General features: G+C 46.4%; 1 protein-coding gene across 7 annotated transcripts in view; it reads right to left on the reverse strand.

The window, feature by feature from the left end:
* LOC117206016 (homeobox protein extradenticle) overlaps nt 1–12,319 on the reverse strand; it is a 41,290-nt gene that overhangs the window by 14,750 nt on the left and 14,221 nt on the right. For all 7 annotated transcript variants that reach the window (XM_033444963.1, XM_033444966.1, XM_033444962.1 and 4 more), the window contains exon 3: nt 2,222–2,475. In XM_033444963.1, the coding sequence (XP_033300854.1) occupies nt 2,222–2,475 (254 nt within the window). The remainder of the gene's footprint in view (nt 1–2,221; nt 2,476–12,319) is intronic.

The following is a 12,319-nucleotide window of genomic DNA, read 5'->3' on the forward strand; positions in this document are numbered from 1 at the left end:
GCTAAATATACCTGATCGTGGTTACGTCTGCCGCGGTTGTTGTGCGGTTACCGCAATATACGATAGCCTTCCTTTCTTACGTAATCGAATTTAGCAAAGTTCGCGGTAATTTTCATGAACGGATTGTCGCAATCCCCATTTATCCTGAATTATGATAACGAGACAAGACGAGAAGAAGGAAAAAAAAAGGAAAGAGGAAGAAGAAACGGAAAAACAAAATGGATTGAACTTTACGAAATATTAGGAAAAAAAGTGTGTACGACTTTGCGTAAATTTCGTTCACCGAAGAAAAGACGATGGTTTAACGCGCAGAAAGCTCGCAGAGAAAAGGTTAAAATCTGTAGGAAGAATCGGGCAAAACAAAGGAGGGCATGCACCAGTAAGATTCATGCCAGACGGTATTTGTTGGCCGTGATCACGCGATCTCGTAAAACTCGATGCGGTTCTATTCTCGTACTTGTCACGCCATTTTGCATAGTCAGGCAGACGTTCACCCTAATGCAGTGACTCGGGCGGCGAGTTTGAATAGTAAATTTCGGTTATGATAAAACTTTTGGCCACGACGATATCAACCGGTAATAACGTTACTTTTAATCGCGGCAATATATTCTACGGCAGAACTCGATACATTGTATTATCCGAGCTCACCAAACTGCACGGCTATCCGAATACCGTTCGGAACAAGGGTATACGTTGTTCCTTTAAATAACAATCGCGAGCTTGCACGCGATACGAATAGAGCGGCGTAAAAAAACGAGAGAATTTCTCCCACAAGTGGATTTTATTTTGCAGCGAATCTGAAAGAGGAACGAAAACCGAATTTAACGTCGGACAAAGAGATAAAAGATCGGCTGTGTGGTTAAAGCTAAACGCTGGAAGAAAGACGAAAAACGGAAGTAAAACGAAACCACCATCGAACTCGATAACGTTTGACTCTTAGAAGAAGGGAAAAAGCAGGATGGGGTTTAAACTTGTTGATGACCAGGCTTATCGATAGAGCGTCAACTACCCCCCGGTAACTGGAGTTACAGCGGCGTGTGTGCACGCGAGCGCATACATCTCGACACGAACCGCGTCCATATTGTTGCGTCTACAAAGAATTCCACACGCGTCCATATACAGGCCGGTGGACCTCAAAGCAAGGGTGTGCGTATTTACTGCGGGGAGACATCAAGACCGCTGACACACGGTGAAATATGGGGTCGAAACGGGTGTGGCAATTAAAGCACGCTCTCACCCCCCACTCTCTCTCACTCTCTGTCTATCTTATTCTCTCTCTCTCTCTCTCTCTCTCTCTTTCACGCTGAACTCGAGCACGAGTTATTTGGTATTTATGTACGCGCGAATACACGAGCCGAGCCAGTACGAATGACGGGCCACGGTTATTTGCAAAGTATGCAAAAGGGAGAGAAAACACGAGAGGCGTTAAAAAGAATTATGCTTTTATCGTTGATAAGTGAGTGGTGGCGAGTGGGAGAGAGATCATGCGCGTTGCACGCCACCGATGCTTTTCGTTTCAATCGCGCGCATATTAATGAGCTGGAATTGAATGCGTTACAACGAACGTTCCGTGGCACGGTGCTAGCAAATAACGTTGAATTTTCGCGACAGAAATAACGAAACTGGAAACCGGATACGAAATAGCTTGCATGAAAAACCAAATCGATATTCCGGTTGATATACGCGATGATTGAATATTCGTGCAGGCGATTTTAAGGATCTTCGAACGGTCTAATCGATCTCGCAAAGGAATCGAGCGTTAACGGATTATCAGAAAGGTGGAACGTTTTACAAAAGTATTAGGACAGGCTGGTGGTAAAGTTTTACAAGTTCGTCGAATTTCGAGCGCGAAACACAATAGCCTGTAGGGAATTTCCTGACATTATAGAGATCCGCAGTTCGTGATACAGCCGTTAACCTGGCCGACACGCGAGATTTTACTTAACACGAGTGAGTCGGTTCATTAGCACGCAAATCGTCGAACAGAGACGAGTCTCGTACTCCGCCGCTACCCTTAAACTGGCCTCTTATCGCTTAGCCCGAAGGTAGAAAAAAATCCCGCGGAAAAACTACACAGTGACCCCTTATATTCGATTACATCGAGCATTCGGAAACACTTTACTTTTTCCAGAATTTAACGACGAGCGCAGAAAAAAGAATACCTGAAATTCCAGTAACAGTCTGCGATGTATGGAAGATAAGAGAATGACCATTTACGAACCTGTTCGTATTTCTCCAGCTCCTGATGGTAAATCTGTCTAATTTGGGCAAGTTTGGCTCTGTAATCCGAATGTTCGATGGCGTTGTCGGGTTGTCCAGGTGGTCCAGCCGCGGCTGCCGCCGCGGCAGAGGCCGCAGCTCCCGCGCCACCACCCTTTTCCGGTCCTGCGACACCCTCCGCGATCAACATATTGTCCAACCTCATTAGCTGCGGGTCGGGCGGTTCCTCTTCCTGAGTATTTCGTAAAGATAGGACTGAAACAGTAAAAAATCGTCAAAGCTTTGATATAAAATGTATCATACTTGTGTCAATTATGAACGATCGAACGAGCAAAGTTCGATATGAACGTAGAATCATCGCACCGGATCTTTCCCTAATTATCAAAATCTTTGACTAATCGAGAAAAATATTAAAAGCATCCCCGTGTGGTTGCAGGCGCATCGAAGTGGTTGACTTTGCTATCGTGACAATTTTTCTCGACGGACGAGGAGCAACGGCGAACCCCTAGCGCGAGATCGTGTTTCCACGAGAAAAGAGACAGAGCAGGTTGGGAAAAGTCGCGTGCGTTTATCGATCATAAAAGAATCAATTTTACTTCGATGTTCGCTCGTATCTTCATCCCGGTCTCTCGATCCTTTCGTTCCTTTTGTCTTAAGGGCCGATGCACGCAGTGCTTTAAAACGGGGGTGGTTTTCCACGGTATAACAGTGGTTTTATCGTACTTTTACGGCGCATGATGGAGCTGGACGACCCATAAAACCACAGAGAGCGAGGCACTTTCTCTTTCCTTTTCTTTCCTTCCGTTGTTCGCCTCGTGTGACAGTTCTTCCAGAAAGATGCATCTTTCGACAGTTTTCACCCCCTTCTTGCTACATAAACCAACACGTGCACGCACGAGTAAGCACGGCGAGGGGATGAACGACAGCCCAGGAAACTCGTGCAAACTGCCGCGAGATATACTTCCCCACGGAACCGATTATTCTTCCTGTGATTTTAAAAAGTGACGAGTACGTTGTTTGTCGAGCAGGAAAGTTAGCCAAAACAAAGACTCGGGCGTGAAAGTAGCTGTTTGGAGAGAAACTCGTCGCGGGACTAAAAAGGCATGCGAACGTAAACGAAAAGACGAATGTCATTGAACGATTGTGACTATCGATAGAAGAAACGAAAGAAGTAAAAATATAAAAAGCCATTCAAATAGCTTGACTCAAGTAAGAGTTAAATAAAATACTAGGTTGCGTTTTTGAACGAACGACGCGATGTTTCGACCCCACGTATCCCCCGACTGAGATTTGAAGATTGAATTAATTACATTTGCGGTTATTTGAGCGGCATTTAAATTCGTTAGGACCTTTCTCTCCTGACTCTATATAGTTCCTGGTTACTGGGAAAAAAGTCTCCAGAGACGAAAGAGAAACGAAGAAGGGTGTGAAAGTTCGCCGGGATTCGTGGGACCGTGAAACGAATGCGCGGAACTAATGCATTTATACGAAGTGTAACAATTAGGTCTGCCGCGCCGGCGAAGGGGTTGAAGTTTCAAATTCCTCCAGGGACTTGACTGAAAGGGCGAAGACACAAAGTCGATCACTGGGGAACCGTTTCTTTGAGAAAGATGTTACTACGGTTACGCGCTGACTCTGTCAGTGCCTTCCCGTTCGTTAACGAATCTCCCTTACACAAGGGAGAATCGTCCTCAAACTTCCCCCGTTGATTCTCGAGAAAGCTGAATTTGGAATCCGGTTGGTTTAGCGGTGGCGAGCTAACTTTTTAAGATCGTTACGAAAAGTTCTATATATTCGATAACTAAAAAGAACGTTTGCAATGCGATACGGAAGATGTTGCGAACAAGTAGTCGCCAGTTTTCGAGGACCAGTTAGGGGGAGGAGGTTACCAGCAGTCAGCAGGATATCGTTAAAACTTTGCTGGCTGTGGTACAGCGGCCGAGAACTTTTCACGCTACTGTTGGTAATTAAAAATGAAAAACCTTCACCCGCGTCGTTCGCTCAGGTAGCAAAGAAATAAAACGTACGTTTACGGTGATGCTGTAAGGAGGAAGTTGTTCCATTGAAAGTTAAACGATCGTCAACTATCGGCGGTACTTTCGTTTATTTCATGGCAGGAGAGGTTAGCTACCGAGGTCTATCGAAACTTGCAACATTTTTCTGGTCGAACGCATCTTGGACAATTCAAATGGCACGTAAAGTATGGAAATTATCTCCAGTTACAAAAATAAAATCCACGCGGAAGCGTCTTAGAAACGTGTGGGGTTATATTTTACAGAGCGGAACAAGAGTTTGCGCATCCGTGAAAGGGAAACATGTGCCGCGGCGTGCAAAATTAAGCGCTCGACCGAAATTATTTTCGGGTATCGAGCGGGAAGAAAGTAATCGGGGGTGGCTTACGGGCAATAATCTGGCTATTAAGGGGTGTAAGGGGAGGCCCTTGGTACCGAGTCGGCAAGGCGCAGAGACTGCTAACCTCCAGCGGGGGTCCTTACAAGCACGTAAACTCAGTTTTACTAGCAGTTAACATTTTACGACTCAAACGGTCTGCCTGACTCTGTACTCCCTGTTTCTTTCCCAGTCCCGCTCACGCGAGTACGCGTACTTTCCTGTTCCCCTCCTTCTCTGGCTTCCCGTCGGCCGTAGCACACGGATTCGTCACACGGGTTCGGGTGAAACACCGGCTATACAAAGCCGCGACGACGTAACGTTCGTCGTTTTCGAGGGTCGTTAGCGAGCGAACTACATTAATATGACACCCCGTTGAAGATCGAGCTAATTGTCCGACTAATTCGCGTCCTGTTACGCGTCACCACAACCAAGACAAAGTTTGCCTCGTTTCAAAAATCGTCCAGGCTCTGTCTGCTTCGTTCATCGGTCCCGTGGCAACGATAACCATGGAATTTTTATGGATCTTTTCTACGTAATAAATCGAACCAACTAACGTTCTCCGTACTGTTCGATCGAAGATAGACGAACGATCGTATTTTGGTAATTATCTCGCAACGGAATCACGTGGATATATTTGTAGAATAAACGTGTCCAGCCAATGCGATAAATCAGATTGAGCGAACGAGCTGAACGGGGCGGGAGATTCAGGCGAACGGTCCTAAAATATGCAAGGGCTGCGTACACAGGGGCGGAAGAACGAGAGAAGGGAGAAAAGAGAAAATCGAAAATCCCTCGTCGAAACAACCCTTGGGATAATTTAGATTCGCGAAGCGGAGCCGAGTGGTGCGGAGGTATGGCAACAGCCAGAGCTGGCGGTGGAACGCCGCTGGTGTGTATTGATCTAAACGGGAACCCGTGAAAGCAATTAAGATAAGGCACGGTAACAAAGGGTTGTCGGCTGCTACCCGCTTTTCACCGTAGGAAAACAGAAAGAGAGAGGAAAGAGGGAAAGGAAATAGAAAGAGCCACGAGCTTGGTGGAAGTAGATACGCGATAGAGAAAGAACACAGGTCGAATCACCAGAGGGTCAAAAAGCTTTTCGAACGCGCGTATCGTTCTCGTACCGAGTGAGATTTCCTTTGCTGCCACGGCAACGGGAATATTTCAATTCGTTAAATAATCGTTCGATTCGTTGCCTTTGTCAAAAACACGCGGTGTATCGTGTGCAGCGAGTAAAACGGTATCGGCGGGTGTAAACAAACAAAGAAGAAAATCAGTTATGATTAGTCGACGCTAATTTGTATCGTGGCAAAATACATGAACCAAACTCGCAAATTTTACCTTTGCAAACATGGAAGTAATTGTAATTAATAAAGTATGGCTGGTGGTGGGAGTATAATCGGAACTTGAATAACGACCCTATCGATTCTATCAGGGTTGGTAACGTGACACGGGGACCGGCGTTTATTTGAAATATGAATTCGCTAGAAAATCTAGGTAGGCAAACGAATACTACCGCAACACTAATCCGTTCGTCGGTTTTATAGGTTTTGCGTCATACACGCCGTTAGCATACCCTTGGTATGATGTTTCATATCGTGTTATATGCAAAACATACATTTTTTTTTTTTTTAAGAATATCGTGTAATCAAACGAATAAAGAACGCGAAGGAATACCGGAAACTGTAAATAAACGGAACCGGTCGTGTAAACCAACAAACTAAAACGCGTACAAAAAATTTACCTACGACGGTCGATATATTTTATCGACAGAACGTTCGGTTTAAAATTTAGCAGACAATCGCGTACCACCACCGTAGACGATATTTTCGAGTAACATAAAATTATATTCGGAGGGGAACATTAATACCAAGTAGATTCCACGATCCTGACCCAGTTCAACGGTGCTTCCAGACGTCTGCTCGCATCCGAAGGAATCGATTCCCAAAATCCATTCAATTTTTTCCTCCATCTCTTTTTCTCGCCCTCGACCTTCTCGTAGTTCTTATACACAGCATCGCGCGCGAACCATCCCAAATGTAAGACATACCAGACCGGAAAAAGGTAGAAGAGAAGAAAAGTAAGGAGAGGAAAAGAGAAAAAGGGGCTGGAATGGCTGCTCTTTTAATTCGAGGGTGAATCCGGCCGGCAGGGCTGAGCTTCTACAGGGGTGCGAAGGGAAAGATCCTAGAAGAAGACGACTGCGCGTTACCCCAGAGATCTGATATCGACACCGAGCTGTAAGAATATCCGGCCCTCTTCTGATTTACGAAAGAAATCGAGCCAAGAGGTATTCTACCTTGTTGATATCGTGTTTCGCTTCGTTACGGACGCTAGTTCTGCTCGAGTGCTTTCAGAAAGGTAGCATCGTCGCGTGTCAAGCATTATCGTATTGTCAGATCCTGAGAAAGACGATCGTTGCTACAAGTCCTTGAGCCATTTCCTTTGCGTTCTCAAAGGTAGAATCCTCCTCCTTTCCTTACCATTTACTGTTACTTGCACAGAATATCAAATCGACGCGTCGCCTAGTTAATTTGTATTTTATTTAACGAACTACGATCGCGTGAAAACACGTTGAAAAAAATATATATATATATATATAATAGTGAAAGAAAAAAAAAGTTAATGAAACGAGGCGTCCAGCCGAAACCGGTTTTTAAAAATTGCATACCACCGGCTATATCGCGCAGGATGTTAATATAACGTAGCGCATCCCGCGATACGCAATCTCGAATTCCTTCACGTAATTCGACGACAGAAGAAATGGGGGAAAAAAATAAAAATAAAAAAAAAAAGCAACAAGGACGAAGAAGTAAGTAAAATATTAATTTTAATCCAGTGGTGTTATAATACTGGGCGTAAACCGAGGAGCGTGTTTCCGAGCGTGGAGAAAGCGAACACAGAGACCAAAGTTCCTGGCCACATTCTAAATTTCTTTGCACGGATAATAATAACGTTTCGGATAGACGACAGGGTGCGCCGCGTTTCCGGCTGGGACGCGCGTCCGCTCCTCGTTTCCCGTTCCTCGTGAGGCAGAACTTTTCTACGATTTCTTTCGCGCTTTGGCAATTTCGTGCTTCCGTTTCCCAAAAAGAATCCTGTGCGAACGATTTCTCGCGCACGCTCGTTCGTGGTGATGTTTTTCCATCGCCGTCACGGCTCCGTTTTCGCCTCGCTCCGCTTCGTCCCTCTACTTTTTCCCTTCTCCCTTCGTCCCTTTTCCGTCTTTTTCTCATCCAGGCGTCGTTTCCTTTGCGAGTTCCGCGCGTCGAATTCGCTCGACCATATCTTCGATGTGTTCCACTCGTTCTCTCCTTTTGCTGCTTTTATTATTTTCTTCCTTTCTCGCGCCACTTCCGCCGCGAGAAGGGGTACTCGTCTCTTTTCCGCTCGCCGCCGCGGCTTTTCCAACCGCCGTAAATCAAATCACTCCAAGAGAAAACGCGGCCAAACCTACAATACGCGCGAAATCCCAGGGTGTACCGGGTGTCCCGAACGACCCTCGATCCCACCTCGACTTCGTGCTATACCGCGGGTCGAACGATGATCAAGAAATATCTCTAGAATTTCGCTTTTCGATGACCTCTCCGCGTGACACGAAGCGTAAAATAGAAGCGTAAAATATCCAATTACACATCACGGCTACCTAATTATATTCTACGAACTGGTGGGAAAACAAAAATATCCGAAGAAAACGATCAAAAGTATAAATCTTTGTCGGGATACTGTGAGTCTCTTATTACATGGTATCCTGTAAAATCGCGAGGAATATCGTATTACAGCGGAGGTTGACAGTGAACAGAAGGAAAAGCATACGAGAAGCGCGAAACATCCCCTCCAGTGATTGCGAAAGAAAAGAGGGTGGAATCGCCGACGGAGGAGACTGTGGGATCGAATAAAATTTTACGGCCGCGAAATCGTCCAATAATTGTTACGGCTCGCTTTGATCGCGTAAAACACGTCGTAAATGTCGAAAGGGACGACCCCCTGGCCGACAGGAATTACTCTTAACCCCCTTACGGGGGTATTATGCCGCATTACTGGCGATGCTGCGTTTGCGTTTGCACGCTTCCTCGCTTTCTCTCCCACCGCTGTCCGCCGTATCCTTTCGAAAATCTTATCCGTCGGCTCAGGCTGACGGTTCGATTACATCAACACTCCATAAAGTAGTCGAAAGGAGCAATAACCTTCGCGTATTCCGTGCTGCGGCTCGTCTAATGTCAGCGAATCTTACTCGGTCGTTAATTAACTACCGGTGGAAACGACGCATTTACTCAGGCCATTTCGATCTCCGCGATCCTGTACGACCCTTGGCTCCCAAGCATCCACGATATATTTAGATTTGAATTTCAAAAATGATTTACTCTACGTTACTGTCTTATATCTTGGCGTATAAATAGATTCGACAGTTTGTCGTAAAATATAAAGAAATATAAAAAATATACAATTGAGACTGGGTCCAACTTCAACTTTCCACAGATCGGACTAACGACAGTTGCTCTGTCTCTATGAAATCTTATCATCGAAAGTCAACGTCCAAACTTTCTAAACGAAGAACCAGCGGTTCTTTCGCCGTTGCGAATAAAGCCGTTGGCGGAGAACGTAGCCGCGAAACGAGCATCGGAAGCGTCGCTTCGCAAAAGTTGAGGCGATGAACTTCGAACCCGACGCTAGCCACATGTTTCTTTTCAGCCAGACTAGGAGTAATCTGCTGGGTTAAAAAAAACACCGTTAATATATTCAAGCAAAATGATTACACGGTGTAGAAATATCTCAAGCGGGAGTCCGCGGCGCGCTTACGTGGCCTCTGCTCTGCTCGGTTGTCCGTTTCTCTCTCTTATTTCTAGATAGTAGACGCTGCGACTCGAGCAAACGTCTCTCGGTGTGTTAGGCCGTAGGGCGTGCGCCTGTGTGCAAGTACACCAAGAGGTCGGGCAAGATCTTTTAATGAAACGCGGATGTTAGAATGGCAGGAATGCTGCAAAATGGTCTAGGCGTGCTATGTACTCTACGTGGAACGTACACAAGCGCGGGATCCGGCTGAGCACGCTCGAGTACGCGTAGACGGCTCGCTCGCGTGTATAGGTACGGGCGTGCACACAAAGGTGGCAGAAGCATCCACGTAAAGATATATGTATACGTATACGACGAGCGAGCGCTCGGTAGAACGTACATGGCGGCGTCTCGAGGCAAATTAAGCCCCTCGACTCCTCCGCTTCGGCTTCGTTATTGAAGTGGCATTCCTGCTTGGGAACCCTCGACGACTCGTCTCCTGTATACGCCACGACAACGATAACTAGACTTTTTAATAGCTTAATAACGACCGAAGATATTCGCTACGGGTTAACGAGGAACGAGAGAGCCGCGGATCGCGCACGATTCCACCCTGTCTCTTGTTACCACACGACGAAATTTACTTTCTCCGTCGACCATCGTCGACCAATGAGCTAAATAATCTTTCCGCCGCACGATCTTCTTCCTTTACGACACGGATACATCCGAATCTCCTGTGTCGTCCCATTGGTCTTCTCTTTCCGACAAAGCCGGTCGCATTTTGCCAATAGCGACGCCCGATGAACGACGACCGAGTAGTCTGCCGTGTCGCCCCGTCGGTCTTCTTTCTAGCTCAGCTACCGATCTTCTCAGCAGCTCCGTGTTATTCTGCCCTTTTCGAACGACCTTTTTACTTTCGTACCTTCCACTATTGTTCGCGAGGAATTTCATTAAAAAGACGCGAGCTTCCTTTCGGTACTTAGGCGGCGAGAGATTTTCCGTCGAACGAGCTGCGATCGAGCGTTGTAGCAGCGACGACGTTAACGCAGCTATAACAAACGACAGGAGAATGAAAAACCAGTTCATTACGCAACGAAGACGAAACAAAGATATAGCGTAACGGAGTTACGGAGGATGAAGGCGAGGGACGAGAATGATCGCGGGTACGACAAGAACGAATACGCGAGAAAAGAGAAAGAAGGAGTATTAAGAAAATGTTACAAGATTAAAGGAGAACGGGATGCGGGAGAAAAAGGCGGGGAAAGAAGGAACGCGCTAGCGGATCGAGAAAGAAATTCTTATTGCCTGGCAAGTCCGGCTTTTCCGCAATATACAGCACAGGTGTACCGAATGTGTACACCCCATCCCACCGTCCGTCGTACACGCTCTCGTCCGTAAGGGTGGAAACAGCGCTCCGTGCACGCATGGTCAGGACCGTATTCTGTCTAGTGAAACCCATTACTCTTTGCTCTTGTTTCGTTTCTCTCGACCATAATATCCAGCCTTTTTTTTCTTCTTCCTTCTTTTTTTTCAATGCGATACACTGGACGTATCGTTTATAAAAAGAAAAGGTACAAGTTATCGTTTTCCCGGCCGTTATTGCGCTCTTTCTTCGCCAGGTGACTGAAACGCGTAATTCACAACGGAAGCTACGTCGAACGTTTACTTCCTTATCCGTATCGATACGATCGGACAAATATCCAGTAACAAGGAACCGAGTTTTTAACCCGATGAAATTATAGCCCCGACGACGGAAATAGTTGCGATAGAATGAAAGAGTGGAACGCTGTTATTACCAAGAGAATGGTACACGCTTCGTAAGTGGAACGTACAAAAATAGCAATCAATTTATATATTTAAAGCCGTTGTAAAATTCAGCGCAAGTCGTAATCGATGAAGCGAAGTTGACAAGAAGCGGCCGTATACACCGGCGAACCTAAAGTCTACGAACCGCGTGATCTATAGCGCCTAATGACTTTATAACCTGGTTTATTTCAACGGCGAGGCAAGCATTCGCGAGAAACCGGTAAACCAGTTTTCGCGGACACCGTTCCAAGCTGTGTAAATCATTTGGTCTCGGTAACCTAACTGGAAAACCGAGCAGGGAACAGGGGACTACCGACTTCTACCGAAGGGTCACCAAAGCGTAATCTGCTTCCAACGATCAGAAATAGGAAACGAGGGAATAACTTCCGATACCGATCGAGTAAGTGCTCTTCGATAAATTTCGAATCGCCGCGAAACGAAACGAAGGCCGTTCTCCTCCGATGACGCTTCCTTCGAAAGGACTGAGACAAAGAAAAAATTTATATTTTCGCGCCGATCTTTCCCAAGAAGAAGAAAAACTATCGTGGTTAATTAGATCGAGTAGACGTCCATCGATCGTAGTAGATACGCGTATCCAGTCACAACTCGTTTTTGCCTCGATACCGAATCGTTCGCGACGTCTCACGAATTTCGCGTTAAAATCTGCTCGTTTCTCCTAGAAGCGTATATTTGTTATTTCCTGGCTGGAAAAATCCTGCTGAGCCGCGGAGTATTTCCTTTCGAGTTCTCGTTCGGAGACCGGAGAAAGAGAGGGAGAGAATGTTTCCTCCGTCGTTCCTTTTTCAAAGGGTGGGGGCGAACAGCACATCGAGCAGAAGGAGAGAGAGAGGGCTAGCTGGCTGGTACGCGAGAGGAGGGCGAGAGGCGACAGGGGTAGACCGACGTTCCTGGGGGTGGAGGCGCAAGAGGCAACGTGGCGTATTGATCGAGTGGCTCTCGCGTCGACCACCACCGCTTTCGAGCCACCCGGTATAGGCGAGCGTCTGCGTTCGTGTTCCTAGACGAGGATTCGTGCGTGTGTCGCAACGTCGTTCAAATGCATGCTCGTGCACCACACTGTCATGCTATTGTTTATGTAGCCACCATAGTCACAGGGTGATTCAAAAAT

The sequence above is a fragment of the Bombus bifarius genome, unplaced genomic scaffold, assembly GCF_011952205.1.
Source record: "Bombus bifarius isolate JDL3187 unplaced genomic scaffold, Bbif_JDL3187 scf7180000007996, whole genome shotgun sequence".
NCBI lineage: Eukaryota > Metazoa > Arthropoda > Insecta > Hymenoptera > Apidae > Bombus > Bombus bifarius.